General features: G+C 40.2%; 1 protein-coding gene and 1 pseudogene across 4 annotated transcripts in view; one reads left to right on the top strand and one right to left on the bottom strand.

Annotated features, from left to right (window-relative positions):
• The window catches only part of cyc (basic helix-loop-helix ARNT-like protein cyc), a 112,291-nt gene that overhangs the window by 71,617 nt on the left and 14,889 nt on the right, over positions 1-25,785 (top strand). For all 4 annotated transcript variants that reach the window (XM_028171032.2, XM_028171031.2, XM_089732104.1 and 1 more), the window contains 2 exons: positions 20,299-20,478; positions 24,838-24,948. In XM_028171032.2, coding sequence (XP_028026833.2) covers positions 20,299-20,478; positions 24,838-24,948 — 291 coding nt within the window. The remainder of the gene's footprint in view (positions 1-20,298; positions 20,479-24,837; positions 24,949-25,785) is intronic.
• On the bottom strand, positions 11,265-12,157 carry LOC149503640 (uncharacterized; annotated as a pseudogene).

Below are 25,785 nucleotides of genomic sequence, written 5' to 3' on the forward strand. Positions count from 1 at the left end.
GTACCAGTCGATTCTCAGTTGTGAAACTGCCTCAGCCAGTCAATTCTCAGTTGTGAAACTGCCTCAGCCAGTCGATTCTCAGTTGTGAAACTTTCTCGTACCAGTCGATTCTCAGTTGTGAAACTGCCTCAGCCAGTCAATTCTCAGTTGTGAAACTGCCTCAGCCAGTCGATTCTCAGTTGTGAAACTTTCTCGTACCAGTCGATTCTCAGTTGTGAAACTGCCTCAGCCAGTCAATTCTCAGTTGTGAAACTGCCTCAGCCAGTCAATTCTCAGTTGTGAAACTGCCTCAGCCAGTCAATTCTCAGTTGTGAAACTGCCTCAGCCAGTCGATTCTCAGTTGTGAAACTTCTCGTACCAGTCGATTCTCAGTTGTGAAACTTCCTCGAACCAGTCGATTCTCAGTTGTGAAACTTCCTCGAACCAGTCGATTCTCAGTTGTGAAACTTCCTCGAACCAGTCGATTCTCCGTTGTGAAACTCCTTCACACCAGTCGATTCTCAGTTGTGAAACTGCCTCAGCCAGTCAATTCTCAGTTGTGAAACTTTCTCGTACCAGTCGATTCTCAGTTGTGAAACTGCCTCAGCCAGTCAATTCTCAGTTGTGAAACTGCCTCAGCCAGTCGATTCTCAGTTGTGAAACTGCCTCAGCCAGTCAATTCTCAGTTGTGAAACTGCCTCAGCCAGTCGATTCTCAGTTGTGAAACTGCCTCAGCCAGTCAATTCTCAGTTGTGAAACTGCCTCAGCCAGTCGATTCTCAGTTGTGAAACTGCCTCAGCCAGTCAATTCTCAGTTGTGAAACTGCCTCAGCCAGTCGATTCTCAGTTGTGAAACTGCCTCAGCCAGTCAATTCTCAGTTGTGAAACTGCCTCAGCCAGTCGATTCTCAGTTGTGAAACTGCCTCAGCCAGTCAATTCTCAGTTGTGAAACTGCCTCAGCCAGTCGATTCTCAGTTGTGAAACTGCCTCAGCCAGTCAATTCTCAGTTGTGAAACTGCCTCAGCCAGTCGATTCTCAGTTGTGAAACTGCCTCAGCCAGTCAATTCTCAGTTGTGAAACTGCCTCAGCCAGTCGATTCTCAGTTGTGAAACTGCCTCAGCCAGTCAATTCTCAGTTGTGAAACTGCCTCAGCCAGTCGATTCTCAGTTGTGAAACTTTCTCGTACCAGTCGATTCTCAGTTGTGAAACTGCCTCAGCCAGTCAATTCTCAGTTGTGAAACTGCCTCAGCCAGTCAATTCTCAGTTGTGAAACTGCCTCAGCCAGTCGATTCTCAGTTGTGAAACTTTCTCGTACCAGTCGATTCTCAGTTGTGAAACTGCCTCAGCCAGTCAATTCTCAGTTGTGAAACTGCCTCAGCCAGTCGATTCTCAGTTGTGAAACTTTCTCGTACCAGTCGATTCTCAGTTGTGAAACTGCCTCAGCCAGTCAATTCTCAGTTGTGAAACTTTCTCGAACCAGTCGATTCTCAGTTGTGAAACTGCCTCAGCCAGTCAATTCTCAGTTGTGAAACTTCCTCGAACCAGTCGATTCTCAGTTGTGAAACTGCCTCAGCCAGTCAATTCTCAGTTGTGAAACTGCCTCAGCCAGTCGATTCTCAGTTGTGAAACTTTCTCGTACCAGTCGATTCTCAGTTGTGAAACTGCCTCAGCCAGTCAATTCTCAGTTGTGAAACTGCCTCAGCCAGTCGATTCTCAGTTGTGAAACTTTCTCGTACCAGTCGATTCTCAGTTGTGAAACTGCCTCAGCCAGTCAATTCTCAGTTGTGAAACTGCCTCAGCCAGTCAATTCTCAGTTGTGAAACTGCCTCAGCCAGTCGATTCTCAGTTGTGAAACTTTCTCGTACCAGTCGATTCTCAGTTGTGAAACTGCCTCAGCCAGTCAATTCTCAGTTGTGAAACTGCCTCAGCCAGTCGATTCTCAGTTGTGAAACTTTCTCGTACCAGTCGATTCTCAGTTGTGAAACTGCCTCAGCCAGTCAATTCTCAGTTGTGAAACTGCCTCAGCCAGTCGATTCTCAGTTGTGAAACTTTCTCGTACCAGTCGATTCTCAGTTGTGAAACTTTCTCGTACCAGTCGATTCTCAGTTGTGAAACTGCCTCAGCCAGTCAATTCTCAGTTGTGAAACTGCCTCAGCCAGTCGATTCTCAGTTGTGAAACTTTCTCGTACCAGTCGATTCTCAGTTGTGAAACTGCCTCAGCCAGTCAATTCTCAGTTGTGAAACTGCCTCAGCCAGTCGATTCTCAGTTGTGAAACTTTCTCGTACCAGTCGATTCTCAGTTGTGAAACTGCCTCAGCCAGTCAATTCTCAGTTGTGAAACTGCCTCAGCCAGTCAATTCTCAGTTGTGAAACTGCCTCAGCCAGTCAATTCTCAGTTGTGAAACTGCCTCAGCCAGTCGATTCTCAGTTGTGAAACTTTCTCGTACCAGTCGATTCTCAGTTGTGAAACTTCCTCGAACCAGTCGATTCTCAGTTGTGAAACTTCCTCGAACCAGTCGATTCTCAGTTGTGAAACTTCCTCGAACCAGTCGATTCTCCGTTGTGAAACTCCTTCACACCAGTCGATTCTCAGTTGTGAAACTGCCTCAGCCAGTCGATTCTCAGTTGTGAAACTTTCTCGTACCAGTCGATTCTCAGTTGTGAAACTGCCTCAGCCAGTCAATTCTCAGTTGTGAAACTGCCTCAGCCAGTCGATTCTCAGTTGTGAAACTTTCTCGTACCAGTCGATTCTCAGTTGTGAAACTGCCTCAGCCAGTCAATTCTCAGTTGTGAAACTTTCTCGTACCAGTCGATTCTCAGTTGTGAAACTGCCTCAGCCAGTCGATTCTCAGTTGTGAAACTGCCTCAGCCAGTCGATTCTCAGTTGTGAAACTTTCTCGTACCAGTCGATTCTCAGTTGTGAAACTGCCTCAGCCAGTCAATTCTCAGTTGTGAAACTGCCTCAGCCAGTCGATTCTCAGTTGTGAAACTTTCTCGTACCAGTCGATTCTCAGTTGTGAAACTGCCTCAGCCAGTCAATTCTCAGTTGTGAAACTGCCTCAGCCAGTCAATTCTCAGTTGTGAAACTGCCTCAGCCAGTCAATTCTCAGTTGTGAAACTGCCTCAGCCAGTCGATTCTCAGTTGTGAAACTTTCTCGTACCAGTCGATTCTCAGTTGTGAAACTTCCTCGAACCAGTCGATTCTCAGTTGTGAAACTTCCTCGAACCAGTCGATTCTCAGTTGTGAAACTGCCTCAGCCAGTCAATTCTCAGTTGTGAAACTGCCTCAGCCAGTCGATTCTCAGTTGTGAAACTGCCTCAGCCAGTCAATTCTCAGTTGTGAAACTGCCTCAGCCAGTCGATTCTCAGTTGTGAAACTGCCTCAGCCAGTCAATTCTCAGTTGTGAAACTGCCTCAGCCAGTCGATTCTCAGTTGTGAAACTTTCTCGTACCAGTCGATTCTCAGTTGTGAAACTGCCTCAGCCAGTCAATTCTCAGTTGTGAAACTGCCTCAGCCAGTCAATTCTCAGTTGTGAAACTGCCTCAGCCAGTCGATTCTCAGTTGTGAAACTTTCTCGTACCAGTCGATTCTCAGTTGTGAAACTGCCTCAGCCAGTCAATTCTCAGTTGTGAAACTGCCTCAGCCAGTCAATTCTCAGTTGTGAAACTGCCTCAGCCAGTCAATTCTCAGTTGTGAAACTGCCTCAGCCAGTCGATTCTCAGTTGTGAAACTTTCTCGTACCAGTCGATTCTCAGTTGTGAAACTGCCTCAGCCAGTCAATTCTCAGTTGTGAAACTGCCTCAGCCAGTCGATTCTCAGTTGTGAAACTTTCTCGTACCAGTCGATTCTCAGTTGTGAAACTGCCTCAGCCAGTCAATTCTCAGTTGTGAAACTTTCTCGAACCAGTCGATTCTCAGTTGTGAAACTGCCTCAGCCAGTCAATTCTCAGTTGTGAAACTGCCTCAGCCAGTCGATTCTCAGTTGTGAAACTTTCTCGTACCAGTCGATTCTCAGTTGTGAAACTGCCTCAGCCAGTCAATTCTCAGTTGTGAAACTGCCTCAGCCAGTCGATTCTCAGTTGTGAAACTTTCTCGTACCAGTCGATTCTCAGTTGTGAAACTGCCTCAGCCAGTCAATTCTCAGTTGTGAAACTGCCTCAGCCAGTCAATTCTCAGTTGTGAAACTGCCTCAGCCAGTCGATTCTCAGTTGTGAAACTTTCTCGTACCAGTCGATTCTCAGTTGTGAAACTGCCTCAGCCAGTCAATTCTCAGTTGTGAAACTGCCTCAGCCAGTCGATTCTCAGTTGTGAAACTTTCTCGTACCAGTCGATTCTCAGTTGTGAAACTGCCTCAGCCAGTCAATTCTCAGTTGTGAAACTGCCTCAGCCAGTCGATTCTCAGTTGTGAAACTTTCTCGTACCAGTCGATTCTCAGTTGTGAAACTTTCTCGTACCAGTCGATTCTCAGTTGTGAAACTGCCTCAGCCAGTCAATTCTCAGTTGTGAAACTGCCTCAGCCAGTCGATTCTCAGTTGTGAAACTTTCTCGTACCAGTCGATTCTCAGTTGTGAAACTGCCTCAGCCAGTCAATTCTCAGTTGTGAAACTGCCTCAGCCAGTCGATTCTCAGTTGTGAAACTTTCTCGTACCAGTCGATTCTCAGTTGTGAAACTGCCTCAGCCAGTCAATTCTCAGTTGTGAAACTGCCTCAGCCAGTCAATTCTCAGTTGTGAAACTGCCTCAGCCAGTCAATTCTCAGTTGTGAAACTGCCTCAGCCAGTCGATTCTCAGTTGTGAAACTTTCTCGTACCAGTCGATTCTCAGTTGTGAAACTTCCTCGAACCAGTCGATTCTCAGTTGTGAAACTTCCTCGAACCAGTCGATTCTCAGTTGTGAAACTTCCTCGAACCAGTCGATTCTCCGTTGTGAAACTCCTTCACACCAGTCGATTCTCAGTTGTGAAACTGCCTCAGCCAGTCAATTCTCAGTTGTGAAACTTTCTCGTACCAGTCGATTCTCAGTTGTGAAACTGCCTCAGCCAGTCAATTCTCAGTTGTGAAACTGCCTCAGCCAGTCGATTCTCAGTTGTGAAACTGCCTCAGCCAGTCAATTCTCAGTTGTGAAACTGCCTCAGCCAGTCGATTCTCAGTTGTGAAACTGCCTCAGCCAGTCAATTCTCAGTTGTGAAACTGCCTCAGCCAGTCGATTCTCAGTTGTGAAACTGCCTCAGCCAGTCAATTCTCAGTTGTGAAACTGCCTCAGCCAGTCGATTCTCAGTTGTGAAACTGCCTCAGCCAGTCAATTCTCAGTTGTGAAACTGCCTCAGCCAGTCGATTCTCAGTTGTGAAACTGCCTCAGCCAGTCAATTCTCAGTTGTGAAACTGCCTCAGCCAGTCGATTCTCAGTTGTGAAACTGCCTCAGCCAGTCAATTCTCAGTTGTGAAACTGCCTCAGCCAGTCGATTCTCAGTTGTGAAACTGCCTCAGCCAGTCAATTCTCAGTTGTGAAACTGCCTCAGCCAGTCGATTCTCAGTTGTGAAACTGCCTCAGCCAGTCAATTCTCAGTTGTGAAACTGCCTCAGCCAGTCGATTCTCAGTTGTGAAACTTTCTCGTACCAGTCGATTCTCAGTTGTGAAACTGCCTCAGCCAGTCAATTCTCAGTTGTGAAACTGCCTCAGCCAGTCAATTCTCAGTTGTGAAACTGCCTCAGCCAGTCGATTCTCAGTTGTGAAACTTTCTCGTACCAGTCGATTCTCAGTTGTGAAACTGCCTCAGCCAGTCAATTCTCAGTTGTGAAACTGCCTCAGCCAGTCGATTCTCAGTTGTGAAACTTTCTCGTACCAGTCGATTCTCAGTTGTGAAACTGCCTCAGCCAGTCAATTCTCAGTTGTGAAACTTTCTCGAACCAGTCGATTCTCAGTTGTGAAACTGCCTCAGCCAGTCAATTCTCAGTTGTGAAACTTCCTCGAACCAGTCGATTCTCAGTTGTGAAACTGCCTCAGCCAGTCAATTCTCAGTTGTGAAACTGCCTCAGCCAGTCGATTCTCAGTTGTGAAACTTTCTCGTACCAGTCGATTCTCAGTTGTGAAACTGCCTCAGCCAGTCAATTCTCAGTTGTGAAACTGCCTCAGCCAGTCGATTCTCAGTTGTGAAACTTTCTCGTACCAGTCGATTCTCAGTTGTGAAACTGCCTCAGCCAGTCAATTCTCAGTTGTGAAACTGCCTCAGCCAGTCAATTCTCAGTTGTGAAACTGCCTCAGCCAGTCGATTCTCAGTTGTGAAACTTTCTCGTACCAGTCGATTCTCAGTTGTGAAACTGCCTCAGCCAGTCAATTCTCAGTTGTGAAACTGCCTCAGCCAGTCGATTCTCAGTTGTGAAACTTTCTCGTACCAGTCGATTCTCAGTTGTGAAACTGCCTCAGCCAGTCAATTCTCAGTTGTGAAACTGCCTCAGCCAGTCGATTCTCAGTTGTGAAACTTTCTCGTACCAGTCGATTCTCAGTTGTGAAACTTTCTCGTACCAGTCGATTCTCAGTTGTGAAACTGCCTCAGCCAGTCAATTCTCAGTTGTGAAACTGCCTCAGCCAGTCGATTCTCAGTTGTGAAACTTTCTCGTACCAGTCGATTCTCAGTTGTGAAACTGCCTCAGCCAGTCAATTCTCAGTTGTGAAACTGCCTCAGCCAGTCGATTCTCAGTTGTGAAACTTTCTCGTACCAGTCGATTCTCAGTTGTGAAACTGCCTCAGCCAGTCAATTCTCAGTTGTGAAACTGCCTCAGCCAGTCAATTCTCAGTTGTGAAACTGCCTCAGCCAGTCAATTCTCAGTTGTGAAACTGCCTCAGCCAGTCGATTCTCAGTTGTGAAACTTTCTCGTACCAGTCGATTCTCAGTTGTGAAACTTCCTCGAACCAGTCGATTCTCAGTTGTGAAACTTCCTCGAACCAGTCGATTCTCCGTTGTGAAACTCCTTCACACCAGTCGATTCTCAGTTGTGAAACTGCCTCAGCCAGTCGATTCTCAGTTGTGAAACTTTCTCGTACCAGTCGATTCTCAGTTGTGAAACTTCCTCGAACCAGTCGATTCTCAGTTGTGAAACTTCCTCGAACCAGTCGATTCTCAGTTGTGAAACTTCCTCGAACCAGTCGATTCTCCGTTGTGAAACTCCTTCACACCAGTCGATTCTCAGTTGTGAAACTGCCTCAGCCAGTCGATTCTCAGTTGTGAAACTTCCTCGAACCAGTCGATTCTCAGTTGTGAAACTTCCTCGAACCAGTCGATTCTCCGTTGTGAAACTCCTTCACACCAGTCGATTCTCAGTTGTGAAACTGCCTCAGCCAGTCGATTCTCAGTTGTGAAACTGCCTCAGCCAGTCGATTCTCAGTTGTGAAACTTCCTCGAACCAGTCGATTCTCAGTTGTGAAACTTCCTCGAACCAGTCGATTCTCAGTTGTGAAACTTCCTCGAACCAGTCGATTCTCCGTTGTGAAACTCCTTCACACCAGTCGATTCTCAGTTGTGAAACTCCTTCACACCAGTCAATTCGCAATTATGAAACTCCTTCGAACTAGTCAATTCTCAATGACTTTAAACACACTAGACCAATCAATTGCAAGGACTTCGTGAAATAAAATATAACAAACTGAACCAATCAATTCTCAAGGACTTCATGAAATATAAGTAACTGAACCAATCAATTCTCAGCTATAGTATTTCTTGTTTGCCTTGTAGGTACCAATTAATTCTCAAGGACTTTATAAAATACACAAACTGAACCAATCAATTCTCAGCTGTAGTATTTCCTATTTTGCCTTGAATCAATCTATTCTCAAGGACTTTCTGGTCAAGGTGCGAACCAATCCATTCTCGCTCCTGACCTGTAAATAAAATAATACTGCAGCATAATTTCTTTATCAAATTAATTGTATACATAATAACAATTTAAGCATAATAATAATATGTTTATGTACATATATTAACCGATAAATACTGATATCTTAGTAATATATTCTAGACTATAATCGATCATTACTAATACTATTATTCAGTGTCGGTTGCATCGTGATCAGTATAAAGTTCATTGATAAGAAGATCAAGTGACGCGATATGTATCCATTGCTGCATACGATCGTATGCAAAAGTAGTTTATTTTTCATCCCTTCAAATCCAGGGATCGTTTATCCTATAATGATCATCACCTAGCACTTAAGGTTCTTGAAAGAGCCTTCGTAGTAGCTTTGTGTCTTTTAAAAGAAGATTTTAATACTTTCAAGAGTTCTCCCTTGTTGTAATTTCGAGCCGGTTTCCTATTCCTATCGTAATAATGTTTTGTTTTCTATCCTTTCCTTAACTTGTTTCCGTATAGAAATAAGATCAGTCAGTCTCTCTAGGCACTCTTCGTTTAAGGCCGGATTAATTTCACTATTCATTTTCATACCGAACATGACTTCCATTGTTGTCCTATCAGTAGTCTTCTGTACAGTATTACTTAAACCCCATTTATTATTCCTAACTTTTTATTCCAATCCTTCTCATTGCTTTTAAATTTTGTGCAGTTAATGAGTCTAAAATCATGCTGTTATACCATTTGTGATCGTGGACTGGAATTTAAAATTTGTTAGATACCTTTATTAAGACAAATTTTCTTGAATAGTTGAGATGTGAAAAACTTTCCTTATCACTAACGTGCCTATCTGGGTCGCTGAAAGTATAAAATATCTCTTCAAGCATATAATGACGTTCTGCACCTTCGTGCACAGATTTAATAAATACAAACTTTGTAAAGGAACCTGCTATAACCAAAATGTACGTATAGCCCCGTTTTGACCTTATGAAGAACCCAACATGATCAAGGTGAAGCGTGTGAAAAGGAATGTCGAACTTCAAAATAGGATGTAACAATCCTTGCCGTGCATGCTATGTATGCCTCGCGTAAGCGTACTCAATACACGCGCTTACGCAAAAAGAGTCATTTTCACAAACCAATAATTCCGCCTAATTGTTCTATTTCGTCATGGTTCAACTTACAATTTTGCCATTGAGTACCTTTTAGTACCACCCATCTAACATCTTGTTAAACTTTGTTTAAATACCTAATAGCTTATTATTGCGAATGATAAAGCAGTCTTTAATAGATAAATATAAATAAATATTTTACTAACAATTACGCCACGCTAACTGGTCCCGTGATAAGTTCGCAAAGAACTTGTGTTATAGGTACCAGATATCGGAAACAAATGCAAGATTCCTATTATACACATACACACATTTAATATACATCCATAACCCTGGAAAATACATTAATATTTATCATACAAATATCCTCCCTTGGCGGGACTCGAACCCGCGACCCCCCCAGTGCAGTGACCATGTCACTTACCACTACACCAGACGGACGTTATATAAAGTATAATATATAAAGTATGTCTCGATTCTACCTAAGTCCGAGTCACCTAACTGAAGAGTTAATAACCAGTCTTCATCATTAATGGTTAAACAGTCGGTATGTGTGTGTGTGCAATAGTTAAAGTATTTTCTTCCGGGACAGGATTACGCGACATTGCATCGACGTGTGCCGTTCTGGTCCCTGCCCTATACTTAACTCGCAGCTAAAATCTTGAATCAAGAGCCACCATCTAGCGATCCGAGGAATTAGATCTCTTTTTGAAAGGTAGAACGTAATGCACTACAATCAGTCGCGATCTTGAATGCCTTCCTTAGTAAATAAGCCCTAAACTTCTTGAGTGAACACATAACAGCTAATGTCTCTAGTTCATATGAATGGATAACCCTTTCTTCTGGAGAAGTTTGACGACTGTAGAATGCTACTGGTTGGAATTTCCTGGAATACGCTGTAATAGAATTCCTCCAACTCCTAATTTGCTAGCATCTGAATGAAGCTCATGTTCTGCGTTTGGATTAAGACCGGCCTATCAACGAGACTTTCTCAGTTCTAGAAACGCATGTTCCTGTGCCTGCGAACATTCCCAGACATTAAGTTTATTCAGGGGGTGTGGGACCAACGCAAAACTTCAGACCGTGTAAGTTTCCAGGACGCGGAAAGCCAATGACGTACTGTATTTTAGTCGAACGCCTTCCGCACTAACCTCACAACCCAAATATTCGATGTTGTTCTGCAAGAAACTACACTTTGCAAGGCTTAATGTCAACTTCTAACCTGTCTAAACATTGTTTTGTGGATTCTCCTTTTTCTTACGTAGGTACTAAAATTATTGGACTCACAAATTCTGATGTAGATTCCCTAAGTATGCCAGCCTCCAACACCTCATTTACCCTTCCGCGTGCCTTATCCTTCTCAGAATTTATCTCGCTCAGTGACTGCTGTACCAAGTAATAACTAGTTCTTATCAATTAAGTTATCACTCATTACCTTATGGGCCTGATTCGAAACTATCGGTGAGAATTATTTAGTTAATCTATTTATAACCTTAATCGCTTCGGTTCGAAAAATTATATTATTTTCATGTAATAGCGTGTAATAGGCAGCGTATTGATACTGGTGTGACAGTCGCATATAACTGCCCATTTTTTAACTAGGTAAATGCCTCCACTAATAATGGCTTCGTTGTTTAATTTTGCCACTAATCTATTAGTTATTAACACATAACCCATATGCTGTACTAATACACAATATAACGCTGACCCTTCCGAATAGCTAGCTGAAGGTGACTTAGTATTTTTATTATTTTCCTCGAACAAACAGCAATTCAGAATCTACATTTAAAAACCTCAAAGTAGTTGAATCTTTATAAAAACTAGCTGACCCGGCATGCTTTGTAGTGCCTCAATCGATAAATAAAAGACCTAAACTTTTGTATAAAATAAACTTAAAACAACCAACGTCCGTCCGACGGGGGACATATCAAAGGAAAAACAAAATTGTTATTTTTATTTAATTCCGAGCATTTCTATATTTATCTACCTTTTAAACCTTCCCTGGACTTCCACAAATAATTCTAGACCAAAATTAGCCAAATCGGTCCAGCCGTTCTCGAGTTTTAGTGAGACTAACGAACAGCAATTCATTTTTATATATAGAGATTATATGAGGTTGTTTAGTAAAAGATTTACCAATTAACAAAGACTCATCTAACAGCTGATCATAAATTAATCTACAAATCACTAGCACGAACGCCATCAATCTCGAGATGTTGTTGATGAAGTTTGCTCCCGGGTAACTTTGTTAGCTTATTACCAAAGCCTTTCATGATGGTTGGTATATTGTCATGAATTTGCCTAATCTGTGCGCTATAGATATTATAATGAGGGTCATTTCAAAATCCACGAGCGACTCAAAGACCATACCGTTAATATAAACTTTCTTTTCTTTTTAGAAGTTGATTCGCTGTCAGAGACATTTTTATTTTTTCAATTGCGATCGTTGTTGATCATTAACCGTGTCCCTATAACTCATTAGAAACTGTAAAAGCCTTTCTGGAAGAGAGCAGCGCAAAGCTAAGGCACTATACTTCATAGTCCTGTCACTAATTCAGTGAATTATGCAATCGACAGCGCACTTACCAGAAATACCACATGGGTTTAACAGAGACAGTTTTTCATAATAGTATTGCTCTATAGGTTCATTAAGCTTGCTTCTTCATCTCAACATGTCTACGAAGCACTGGCCATAATTTGTTCGTGAGGTTTATAGTAAGTGTAGAAAAGTGTATAGTGGTGGTATCGTCCCAACCATAAACCGACGCGCCTTCATTAATTTCTTTCAGCCACACATTTCCTGTGATATTTTATTAATCATCGATGTGTTCTGCGCTAACGATTGAGATTCGGGACAGTGCTTAATAGACTAGAATTTGACAACAAACATCATTAGTAGAAAAGGAAGGACTACGTGACCTGATATGTGTTGCACGGCGTTCATGGTTGACGTTTGCATGCCGCCCGTAGTCACTTCGGCGCGTCTCTGTAGCTGCACGAAGAGAGGTCGCACGTGGCCTCTCGGTTGAAGAGCGCCGTGTACTTCTCTTGCATCGCTGTAAAATCTCCCGCTCTTGCTGCAGCTCTTGTTCTAGTCGCTGGATACGTTCTTGGTACAGTTCCAGCTCCCGGGCCCGGCTGCACGTGCGAGAGCTGCTGCCACGAGTACGAGATCGGCTGGGACCCGCTTCACCTCTGCTTCCTTTACGGCTGCGCGAGGGTGTCATCAAACGATTGTCTATTCATGTTCTGGAACTTGCAGACGTTGCAAAATGTTATTTTAAATTGAACGTGAATAATATGAACAACGTTCAACCTATACTAATATGATAGAGAGAGGACAATTGTTTGTCTATAAATTCTCAGTCATCGGACCCATATCAACATTATTTCACCTACCCCAAATGAAAATATCAATGAAAAGCATGGGCAGCATTTTATCGACGGACTATGCGAGCGGGGCACCGAGCAAAAATTAGTAGAATGAGAACTACCTATATAAAGTTCGTAACTAGTTATGCTTTATACATTGAATTCGTGGTTGAAACACAAATTCAAATGAACACACCTAAAATAAAAGGTGATATTAAAGAATATGTACATACGTGTACACAACATATTATATACGCATCATAAAACTCAATGCGATATGGTCGCTATTATTAATAACGTAAATTACAATGTTATTTTGGTTTTATTCTAGCTCAACAAACATTTGAACGTTGAGTTATAATGAAACACGTGACATAACCATAACATCAGATAGTTTTTACTTCTCAGTTATTAAAATAGTAAAGAAGATGCCACAATCATGGCGTATCACTTTATTCCGGGCTAAACTTTGAAGCTACCTCCGTAGTCAGCGCGGTTCTAATTCATTTTCTATACTTTTTTTTTTTTTGCGAAATATAAAATGACGGCCAATTAACAAGAAACTCAAGAATGTACTTACGTGAGGCGATCCCTCTTCTGAGATGTAGCTCATATTCCAGAGCCAGTAAATAAATACGCAGGTTGCAATAGTTCACTTAATACTTCTTTATTTGTAACTCCACTTGTACAATCTTAGATATCTGCTCACTACTCAATACACTGATTTCTGTCTCGTTTTTTCAGACTACCGCCTTTTTTATTATGTCACGTCCCCACTACTGCCATTGCTCCCACTAACAGTGTTGCTATTTAACAATCCGATAATTGCCTTAAGTTTAACATGATACATTTTATTATTTTTGTTTTAATTATTTTACAATAAACCTTACAAACGCAACCCGCCCTCCTGCTCTGATCCAGTGCACGAGCGGAAATCCGCCCTATTTTTACAGCCTAAGAAAAACTTGGGTATCTTTTCACGTGAGTGTCGTACAAAAGGCGATTAAGCGATTTACCGGATAATGGAGAGCAGCCTTCGCCTGAGTGTTATACCAGCGGGCTGCGATCGCCAACCGGAATTACTGTTGGTAGGGTTTATGTGGACAGATACCAGCCTGTCTGTACCAGCCGCGAAGGTGTCCTGCGTTCCGAGTTGAAGGGCAGGATGGCCACTATACAATCACGTTATGGTGCCTATGGGCTCCGGTGGGCGTTCGACATTAAATGGACCGTGAATTCGTCTGTCGGCCTATACGTACATACCATTAAATGAACAAATAAAACTCAAACGTCCAAATTGCGACTCAGAACCCTATTATTTTATGAAAAACAAGAACAAAGTGGAAAATTATTTTCTTTTTCCACCGTTTTCTTATGTGTTAATGTGTTATACAACGCTGCGGACGAAAACGTGGCACTACCTACTAAGAAGTAATAATTTACATTTTTCCTTACACTTTACTTCAATGGGTTAAAACAGAAAGGGTCCTGCCTCTGAAGGAGTTCTTTCTCTACGAGAAGGGTAACTCCACAAGAGAAACAACAAAAACAGGTCATATAACCGTTTCTATTGTATGAAACTTCCACTTTTCCCTATAAACTTTGTGGATCAAAAGAAGTTCTAAGGGCCGGTTTTTCAACCTTCATTTAAATCTACTGAAACTATCACATAGTTACAAGCTAATACATTTATAAGTCCAATTAAAGGTAGAGCATGTTTACATATATTTCAATATTTAAAACTTCATTTTTCTTACTCCAATTGATTAAAAACTCTATGGTAGATGCTGACTTGTAAAGAGGCCCATGATGATTTTGCTACATTTATGATAAAATTTAACTACATAATTACAACTAACATTTAACTATATTACATTATTTCTAAGCGTCTGGTTAATATAAATGTCGTTCTCGATAAAAGACAATAAGTGTCCCGTTTGTAAATGTACTTAATTAACTGTACAATTTAAAATAAATTTTAGTTTTTGTGAACAAGGCAGGCATTGAAATACCACAATATTCTCCACACAATTTTTCAAACAATAATTTGAATACTTATATAAATGAACAGAGATAATTTCCAAGTTCGTATAATTTTTTTTTTTTTTTTTTTTTTTTTTTTTTTTTTTTTTTTTTTTTTTTTTTTTTTTTTTTTTTTTTTTTTTTTTTTTTTTTTTTTTTTTTTTTTTTTTTTTTATTTTTATTGCTTAGCTGTGTGGACGAGCTCACAGCCCACCTGATGTTAAGTGGTTACTGGAGCCCATAGACATCTACAACGTAAATGCGCCACACACCTTGAGATATAGTTCTAAGGTCTCAGTATAGTCACAACGGCTGCCCCACCCTTCAAACCGAAACGCATTACTGCTTCACGGCAGAAATAGGCGGGGCGGTGGTACCTACCCGTGCGGACTCAGAAGAGGTCCTACCACCAGTAATTACGCAAATTATAATTTTGCGGGTTTCATTTTTATTACACGATGTTATTCCTTCACCGTGGAAGTCAATCGTGAACATTTGTTGAGTACGTATTTCATTAGAAAAATTGGTACCCGCCTGCGGGATTCGAACACCGGTGCATCGCTTCAACACGAATGCACCGGACGTCTTATCCGTTAGGCCACGACGACTTCAATTCCCCACAAAAAAATATATTTTTTCATTCATCATTCATTCATCATCAGTCATTTGTAGGTTGTTTATAAACAACCTACAAATGACTCAAAACCACCCAGTTCTTTAGAGCACTTTCAATATTATTGTTCGAAAGCACAAATAGATTAGATTGTAATTAAAACACGTATTCACATCTCGAAGTTGGTGCAGTGCGTTCATGTAATATCGACAACAGTGCACTCGTGACGTCATCGCGACAATCGCACTTTACAAGAACACCATTAAAGTTTCAAGGTTAAATATAAAACACTACGCTTACATGTACTTATATGAACAACGCCACAATTATTGCAGATTCGTCCATTTCCTTAAAGTACATTTTGTTGGTTGTGGCATATAGGTTTCTATGTTACCTGCAGCTTTCTATTTTGTCTTGTAATCTCCATGTGGTGCTGGAGACGAATGTTTGGTATTTCATGGACTGAACTTCGCACGAATATCTCCATTCTTCAAGAACTTGACATTAAGCAGCATCTTTCAGCGCTTGTGCATGGGCGCATACTATCATTTTTTGGACATATCTCCCGGCGAGGAAATGACTTCATAAAGATGACCCACCTTGAGATATAGGTTCAAAGGTCTCAAGTATAGTCATAATTTTAGTTAATGTCGTAGACCTGCCTCTCCAAGATGTCTTTGTCATCAGAATAATATAAGATGTGTACCAAATACTATATTAACACATAAATACAATAGAGTAACAGGTGGCGCTCATTACAGACTTCGGTAGCCCTTTTTTAGGGCAGCTTAGTGCTACGATAATATATATTTTTTAGTTGATCTACATTAATCTTTCATTCTTTTTGTTCTATCGTTAAAGCGCTAGTTCCTCCTACTTGATAGCACTTTTGCCATTTAAAGAGAAAACGAAACCATAAAACCACACCCGAGACAATTTAAAAGCTTTATTTCTCTTGTACTGGATGCTCTGCTTTATGAGTACGAGCGTAAATACAGTTTAATGACTTTTGTGTTTACAATAAAATGAGACCTTTTATTTCTATGTTTTGATTTTTCAACAATGCAGTTGTAATGGAAGTGACTTTTTGTGATTTTTCAAATTGTTAAATTGAATATCGCATACGTCATAAATCTTTAAATATATATACTGATGATGATGATACATAATGATATAGATATAAACAGCCAGACGCTGAGCAAATAAATTTATGCGTCAAAGGAATGAAGTCGGGATCGAGCCATTTCGATAGTAAGAATAGTGACCTATTGCGTTAATCTCTAGACGGCCAAGGTATAAAGAGCATTATGAATACTCACATACTACAGCAGAAAATACAAAACAAAATCATCAGCTGATCAGCTAGCAACCTTTTATTGCATCCGTCTCAGCGAAGGTTTAGTCTTGGAGAGCAAGGGGAAGGCTCACGCTATGGATTTTTACTTTTCTTGTTTTCATGTTATGAATAACTTTTCCAACATTAAACCGGTTGCTGCTATTTATTTATGTATTTATTTATGTATCTTCAAATGTGCTTTATTTGTATTATCTGTAAACACATAGGACCCATGTTTTTTCATTACTTGATTGTCACGATACGCCCAGAAGATATCTCAAGGTTGTGTATTTGATATGTCGACAAATAAATTAATAAAGTTAATATTGATCACAACTTTTAAGCACATTCAAATCATCTCACAATATATTTCATGCGAATAAATATTTATTAAGTTAATATTTTAAAGTGTGTATGTGTATAAGGCGCAGTAAAAGCCTTTTTTTTCATTTATTTCTTTTTTTGCCGAATATTTCTCCACTTTTAATCTATTAAAACACCACTTACCACTATTAAATAAAAATAAGAAAAACGGCTACAACTCAAATAGTACTATTATAAGTTAGTATCTCTATTATTGTTGAAAGTTTTAATAGCCACCCATCGCACTAAAAATATTGCCTCTTTTTGAGTAATACACCTGTTGCATCCTTTAGTTTACCATTGACTCTATCTAGCAAGTTCTATAATATTGACATGGATTGTGTTTTTTTTTGACAATACTGAGGAGACGTACCTACTCTTTAGTTTCGACATTTATTGATATAAATATTTATGAAGCCGACAGATTACTCGGTTGTAATAATTATGTTATTATTCAAATTAGTTTCTCCATATTTGATCGCACGTTACGAGTACATTAGGCGCCTTAAAAGTTAGTCCCAACCGCTTCCAAATTTAGTCTGAAATTGCTATGTTTCTCGTGAAAGAAATGCATACTACAGCTGGAGCATGAACTAAATCTTTTACTAATTATGTAAGCAAACGGAGCAATACAAAAGCCGATAAGCCAAATATTGTTCGTGATAACAAACCGCTTACGCCAATAGTTTGTGGAACGCGTAAGTTTCTGTGTTGGTGCATAGCCTGAATGTTGTGTTAAAGCTAAAAACTGACTTGTAAACTAATGTTCAGTAACGAGTCGTTTGTATACATTCCCAATGAAATAAAATTTCGCTTATATCTCTAAATGGACTTCAAATGTAATACCACTTTCAAAAGATTCTTGCTTTGGAAAATTAACATTACTCGTTTATGTGATTACCTTTAGAGTCGTAATTTCATTGGTTATTAGATCACTGGCGGTCAAGTTGTGATTTCGAAAATTAAACTGTTTGAGAGTTGAAGCCATGCAAGGGTCCTCGCCCTCTTGCATCTCTCACATTGGGCTTAAACTTTTCAAAATGTCAATGTTTTGAATCAAACTCTGTATTACGAGTATTTATATATAGGTATACCTGGTATATATTATATGACTTGAAGAAATGTAATTGACATGCATTTTTTGCGCTTTCTTCTTTTTTGTTTTAAAAGAATACAACAAAATAAAAATAAAACCTATAATAAACTATATATGTTCATGTAACTCAAGTTCAAAAACTATTATTTTTAATTCAAAATAAAATATTTTTAATGTATCGATATTGGCCTAGAAATATTGACATTTGAGACAGCCGCTTATAACACCATTGACGCTTCGATCTCAAACAGAGTCAAAGTTCGAAGATTGCTGCATTCTCATTCATAAGCTTTTGTAACCACTTCATACCATAAAAAAATAAGCCGTATGCAACTAATTAGAACGAAATAGTAGTTTTAGACTATTATTTAGTAGTAAAGATCATCGTTATTGCTCCACGTATAACGTGACTGTCGGTAGCTATACTGTCGTCTGGAGGCCGAAGACTCAATATTAAGTTCTCATATTAATAGCCAAATGCTCTCTTCTGTAGGAGTGTGTTTTAATACAAAGGTCCATAATAAGTAATCCCTCGATAATCGGAAGCATTCAGACAGAAATAAGCAGACGATGCACGGCAGTAGAATTTGTGCGACCTAACCATGTCCTACTACGATTAATGGACCCAAAAAAAAGCTGGTTCCGTTTGATTTTACTACTAGATGTTATTCCTTTATCGACCATCGCGGAAGCCGTACAAGTTTCGCATTCGCTACATAATCCGCGGGCTGACTGATAGTCTTTGTCTCATAGAAAAGCCAATTATAAATGACCGCGAGTCAACGACAAATATAAAATCTGTTCGGAAACAAGGAAGTTATAAGTGGTTTAATTTTATCTTTTTTTTTTGCTTACCTAATCGTTGGTAGTCTTGGGGGTTAATCCAAATATACGCGGACGGGTAGGTGAGCTCACGGGATCACCCTGAGAGAACTTTCTAACACTAGCCCTGGCAAGAGTAGTGCTTCGGTAAATCTACCACGGAATGGAAAACGCGACCCTCTGAGAAGATTCGATAAGACATTCAATGGTTCCACATCCAACACCGCATTCGACGAGTTCGACGAAAACGGTGACCGGTGCTTGAGGGTCCTAAAAGAACCGAGTGTGGATCGGGAGGATCCGAAACGACGTACTTAGGGTAACGGCAGCTTTGTGTTGCCCCATCGCCTGGGTCAGATATCTTATTACAGGCCACGATAAAGATGTTATCGAGTCACGCAGCTTTTTGAACAAGCGTTCTGACGCTGTCTTCAGACACTTCCATTCCATCATCCATCCATATATCCATTAATTAGAGGTCCCCGTGACGATCTACATTCCTTATTTCATTAATTTCACTCTAAATTTAACAATGACGTCAATATTCGGGTTCATTTTATAAAATGTATACCAAATTATTCGTGAAAAGGATATACCTTCCATGATCGCCACTACTTCGATAAGGCTAACCGTTATGATAAACGCCTTATCGTTGCCGCCGCTGACTAGTCCCCGATTCCTTCTCACGCATGAGCTAGCTGCGCTCGTGGCGTCTTGCCGACATACCCTCGCTTAGAATTTTATCATTATTAAGATCTGCTCGCAAAATTGCAAATACAAGGAGAAAAATATCACCCAAACAGAAAAGATTTCTTTGCAGAGCATTAGGCATTATACAATTTGAGTGGGCTATGATTTCAGAGACGCATAAATACCTTTTTTCCCCTACCTCAGCTCACTCTGTAGCAGTGCACCTTCACTGAAAGTGAAAAAGTGCGCAGTGAAAGAGAAATCAACACTAGAATACAGATGTACTTTATACACTGAACCTATATGGAATCAATAATCATTCCGACCGAGTTTCAATTCACGGAACGAATTCACTGTAAGAAACAAGTGTGAGCTGTGAATACGTGGAGTGCTTACTTTATAAAATAGTTTAGTATAGTTGTGGTAAATTGCCAACATCCACTGTTTAATATCCCGTTTATTTCAAACGAAGCCGCAGCGCTTATAGCCTATATTTGAGTCCGGTCGACCTCGAAAGTTAACGACCTAGTTGCGGGGTCTGTACTCGTGCGACTTCTTAAAGACCTTCAGAGCACAGCGTGCGGGACGCGGCAGGGGTGCCTTACTAAGCCTTATTGGTTAAGCTTGGGGGAGGCGGGGCTCCCAAACAAACGGCCGTTAGTTTCAGCTATGCGCCTCGCGCCGGAACGTTGCCTTTCTAGTTTACAGTTTATTTAATTAACATCTATTGTATTGGTCGGCAATGCCGAAGGAGATCGATGAGCGGGGCTACCTCAGGATGACGCAGGACTGGTTCGTTTGTCAATATGCATGTTAAAGGCTAACATTATTTTACAATATCGGTAATCATTACTATCAAACACATGGTTGCTTCATGGCAGAAAAGCGTGAACGGTGCTATCAACTCGAGTTAGAGAAATAGTACGGGCTTATAGTAGCTCGAGGAAGACAGATTTTCAGTCACATATCCTGATTCATCACCTATTATCACTACCCTCCATTTGCTAAACGTAAATATGATATCAGATGATTAATACTCCTTTGTTTGTTTCAGTGCGAACCCGAGTGCGATACAGGCGTATGAGATGACACCGGAAGGGGGCGTGGGGTTGGGCGGCGCGTGCGCCGACTCGGCCGGCGCCCTCATCACCTCGCACCCTCCCCTTCATCATCCAGTGCCGCAGACCTCACAGCAACTCCATCATGATCCGCGGAAAACAAAACCCAATCACTAGTGAGTAAATCTACAGCTATTCAGAGTCATCTATCTAAGTTTTAAGTCCACCCACGTCAGATACGTTAATCTACCCTCAAATTGAACAGATCTAGAAATAATACAATGGCAAGACGTGACGATTTAAAGAGCCTTCTCAGCCTACTGAGATAAAGCACTTTGATTTTGATTTAGAAACTCTTTCACGTTAACTAATCCATCGTCGACAGCATTCTTCTTCTCAGTCGTATGCACTCTTGGCAGAGTGGTCGTGGTCATCACTTCGGTTGGTGGTGCGCTTCACCAGACGTCGCCATTCTTCGTCGACAGCATAAGTGTCACAATATGAGATAAAGAACAGTTGTTAGCCAGTAAATAAACTAATTAGTGTTAATGGTCGTCTTTAAAATCTGTGGTCGGGTTTATTTTATGAAGTTTTGACATTCAGCATTTGAAATAACTAATTTTATTATTCGAATTAGTAATTCATTCTCAGATGTATATATATCGAGATTGATATATACAGGACTGCGGTCGCCTCGGCTGGCCGACTGTGCGCAGTCGTCTAGACGTTACCTCCAGCCGGATCCACGCGTCATCATAAGATAATTCGCGCATGTCTAAACTTAAAGTTCTCCATAATTCAATTCGTGTTGATACAGTATTTATACGTAATACATGACGATTTGGGTTACCTTTAATATTTCCAACGAATATCAAATAAAAAAGAATTAGAAAGTACTCATTTGGAGTGTATGATTTTTGTTTTTGTATAATATGTTTCACCGAGGTTGAGTTTTGATGAATTGAAATTATTTTCATTTAGATTTGTTTAGATAAAACGCCTTTATGTTGCTGACCTACCGTTCAATCTCGCTGTAAAACTTAAAAATTTCAAAGACTTGAAAAATAATTAAATGATCCACATCTTTACACAACCAGCTTACTTTGGCCAAAGGAAACACCCAAGGCAAGAACGCGATGTTATCATGGGTCGCTACGCCGGTCACTTTTTTATTCATTGCATCGATGTATGAACGAATTTATATGTGTTGTCTTCACCGGCGCACATAAACGTCACAACATAGATAGATTTCGCCCACTAGCTTGTGGTCGAAATCTAAGAAACGCATTGTGCAACGGCTGTCCCACCATTCAAGCCGGAACGCATTATTGCCTCTCGTTAGAAATAGGCAGCGTGGTGGTACCCACCCGTGCGACCTCACAATATGCTCTACCATCCGTAAATACCAGTTGGCGATTGCAGTATACTGGTATGATACGCTGCTGTCCATTTTCCGGGGATTTCCTCAATCATGTTTTGCGACACCCACGAGAAGAGATCGGGTTGAAGGAACAGCCGTTGTTATAATTTATATATCTTCGTAATGGGTATACGTGACATCTGGTGGTTTGCTTCCAAGCACACGTATGTGCATACCTACTTTACACCTCATCTTCATATCGACTCCATGGTGACTAGGTTTCCTGCAAATCAATCTTATTTATACTTATTATTTTCACTAAGCATGAATATTCGTACGTGTCACACAGACTCCACTAATCAACGCATTTTTACGTATGCCTCTTTTGTCGTTTTCGTGACATACTTTAATTGTTATTATTGTCGCTTTGTACTTACTTCATGATTGGTAATTGTTCAACGCGAAAGAGATTGCAGGAATGGAAATATATCGTATACATGTAATATCAACAATATATTTACTTTTTAAATTTAGAAATGTTCCGTTTATAGATTTTTTTTCACAATGTAATATATAGACAGGTACGTCTCTGAGCAAAGATCAAAGAATATCTCAAACGGGTAACATAAGTATAATACAAAAAAAAAATTAAAGATTAACGGTTTCATTTTCAAAACTAGCAACTCAGAAACGTCAAGTCAAAAATGACTTATACTCGTACAACTGGCTGGCAAAAGTAGAACGAAAATAGAACAGTTCTTACTCCTAAATATCAATAAACTCAACAAGTCTCGAACAAGGTTCCCTTTGCGAATACAGCATGGAAAGTCGTGATTTTCCGGTACTCGAATGGTGTAGGCGATAAAAGGGGCAATTAGTTTTGAAAATGTTAAGGGATTTCTAAACAGGTTGCTACGGTAACCGCCCCACGCCACCCATTAGGTTCAATCCGGCTATAACGCAATGATTTTTTTGAAAAGACGCTACCCTAAAATATTCCCCCTAAATTGAACCTTGTGATGTTCTATTGTGGTAAAAATATATTTTACGGTTCGAAACGATTTGGTCGGCCTAGCAGCTGTCCCCGCATACACAGTGTAAGTCTCCTTAATTGAGTTTTGTTGTTTAAATATCTAAATTAATAAGTTTGACAAATTCGAATTTTATTTTTTAAGAGTGAAACAAAATCAAATGATGATTCATATTTTAGATTCACAAATACACCCTGTTTCCAACAGACTGCTCAAATTGTGTAAAAAAGTAATGACTGTATCTTCTTCATCAACTCTAAGCTCCCCAAAGCTGAGCGATTGTCGATTGCGACATTTCTCATCCAGTAGGGCACCGAATGCCCCAATATACGAGCTGATATCGAATACAAGAGCGTCCACTGCGTGTGTTCATTCAAACCTACCGCTGGTTGCCACCAAGCTTCAATTCCATCGGGAGAGTGGCTATACTACCCTTTAGGCCGAAACGCTCATAAGTCTTCACTTAATTCGCGATAGAAATGGTTGAACTCAACTAGTTTTACTTGTGTTTAGCTCGAGGTTCCGGAAGTTCCATTTTTTCTGATTCCATTCCATAGTACCGGAGACCTAGTTTACGGCCGATTAGTTATTTTAGCTAATAGGCGCAGATAGTAAGGATGAACTATGCTACGATGCCAGGTATGCGATGTTAAAAACGGGATAAAGTATCATCTCGAAACACTTCCACAGAGCACTCCCCATGGAACGTATGGTACAAAACACAGAGAAACGAAATCCTTCCGTAGACCCAGAGCTTCCATCGAACCGTGAGAGCAGAATTATCGACCATCAGAACTATCCTTTTCTATATGGAGTCAAATAGAAGTATCTAGTACTTGAGAGCACCGGCTCGGAAATGGGAGCAGTATTCCACGCGAGGGCTTGTGACAAGATTGACCTCTGGAATCTACTACTACTACTACTATGGATGAACGCAGCACATCTAGGTAGTGCTGATGAGCTGCGCTCTATAGTGCGGTGGCAAAAAGAAAATGTTTCCGTATTGAACATAAATATGCTAGGAGATACAGAGAGAAACAAAGTATCTTTGTATAGTCAAATATTCCTAACGATTCATAACATACTTAGTCTGGCCATAAATACTGTTACAATTAAAAATAAACAAAATATTACATTTGAATTTGGAATCTGTCATTTTTATAATATGATTGCTCATTGAGTTTTCTCATTTTGGCGCCAATACATTGTACAATATTTGTTTACGAATGAGAATTTGTTTACAATTGAGCAACATTTTAACAAACAAAATGACCGTATTTATGCTCAAAGCTCTAAGGAAGCTTCCCAATTAGTCGACAGAGTGCAACGTGGGCACTATCCGACTTCAGTGATGGTTTGGTGGAGTATTAGTTATGAAGGAGTGACTGAGCCATACTTTTGTGAAAAAGGTATCAAAACATCGGCTCAAGTGTATCAAGATACCATTCTTAAGAAGGTAGTGAAGCCCCTTAACAATACCATGTTCAGTAATCAAGAATGGTCCTTTCAGCAAGACTCGGCGCCAGGTCATAAAGCTCGGTCTACGCAGTCTTGGTTGGAAACGAACATTTCCGACTTCATCATAGCTGAAGACTGGCCGTCGTCTACTCTCGATCTTAATCCGCTGGATTATGATTTATGGTCAGTTTTAGAGAGTACGGCTTGCTCTAAACGCCATGATAATTTGGAGTCCCTAAAACAATCCGTACGTACGATTGGCAGTGAAAATTTTTCCCATGGAAAGAGTGCGTGCTTCTATTGATAACTGGCCTCAACGTTTAAAGGACTGTATTGCAGCCAATTGAGACCACTTTGAATAAGCTTTTTATACTTTAAATTGTTTTATATTTATGTATTAAACTAACACAGTGTAAAAGTAATAAATGTTATTTGCAATAGATTTTTTTTTCCTTTGTCTCAGTATTTATGGCAAGACTAGGTACATATGTACCTCGGGCATCACGGTTATTATTTTACTCGTATGTAAATACTGGTAGGAAAGAGATCGTGATATCGTCTGCCCTAGTAGATATGACTCAGAAGACATGGTACCAAACGTATCACCTTGCTAATGGTTCGGTCGTACATAATGATATTGATTTCATTATTTTTACATCAGTTGCCGTTATATTATTATTATGTAGCGTTCCTGAAAACTATGAGATATCGGCGTGCGACTCGCAGCGCCTGTCTCCACACGGACACACGCCGCGGAATCGGACCAACAGTACTCGTAAACGGAAACCATCGTCCTAGTGAGTTTGACTTGCTTATTGCATTCATTTCATTTTGGAGTAGATTAAACAGTAGTATTATATTTGTCCAGAGCAACCTTTCTCAAAGTGGGCCATAAAGCCCCCTTGTGGGCGCTGCAGGCCTAAAAGGGAGCGGTAAGAGACCCAGTAAAAATATGGGAGCGATGTGTAGAGGCTTGGGAGGCAATTCATAATTTTATCTAGGAGGACTCTTAGACACCTACTGAACTTTCGCTATAGTGTTTTTTAAGTAGGTGAAAAAATTGGGGCGCTAAAAATAATTTATTCTCAAAGTGGGGAGTAGACAAAATAAGTTTGAGACCCCTGGTCTAGAGGTAGTGGAACAAAACTGTGTCCTTTCTTAACTGTTATTATTCAAGCTCTGCTGAAATGTTCTCCGTTATCTCGGGCTAGGTTTCTGGCTATTCAAATATAGAAGAAATTCCAATATTTATTTTAAAAGACCTAAGCGTGGCTGACTTTACTAAGCTAACCAAAAACGCGTCGCTTTAGTAAGAAGCGCGTTCTGCGCACGCCTTTACCTAGTCTGTATATTATAGTGCTTTCTATTACCGTACTCGCCTGTACAACAAAATCCCACTCCCACAAGATGTTCAGAACCTACATATATAGGTTTAAAAAAACTATTAAAGAACATCTGTGCAATAAAGCTTACTATAAAATCAATGATTATCTAGAAGATTGCACAAAGTGGGAATGAGTTGCTCGCTCCGGGCATTTCAATATTGTAGTAATTGTTACGTTATAATAGTCATTGTAAAAAATTCATATTAAAAAAAATCTAACATTAAAAAAAAAACATATTTAAAAAAAAAA

This window comes from Bombyx mandarina, chromosome 01 (assembly GCF_030267445.1).
Source record: "Bombyx mandarina strain Sakado chromosome 01, ASM3026744v2".
NCBI classification, from domain to species: Eukaryota; Metazoa; Arthropoda; class Insecta; order Lepidoptera; family Bombycidae; genus Bombyx; species Bombyx mandarina.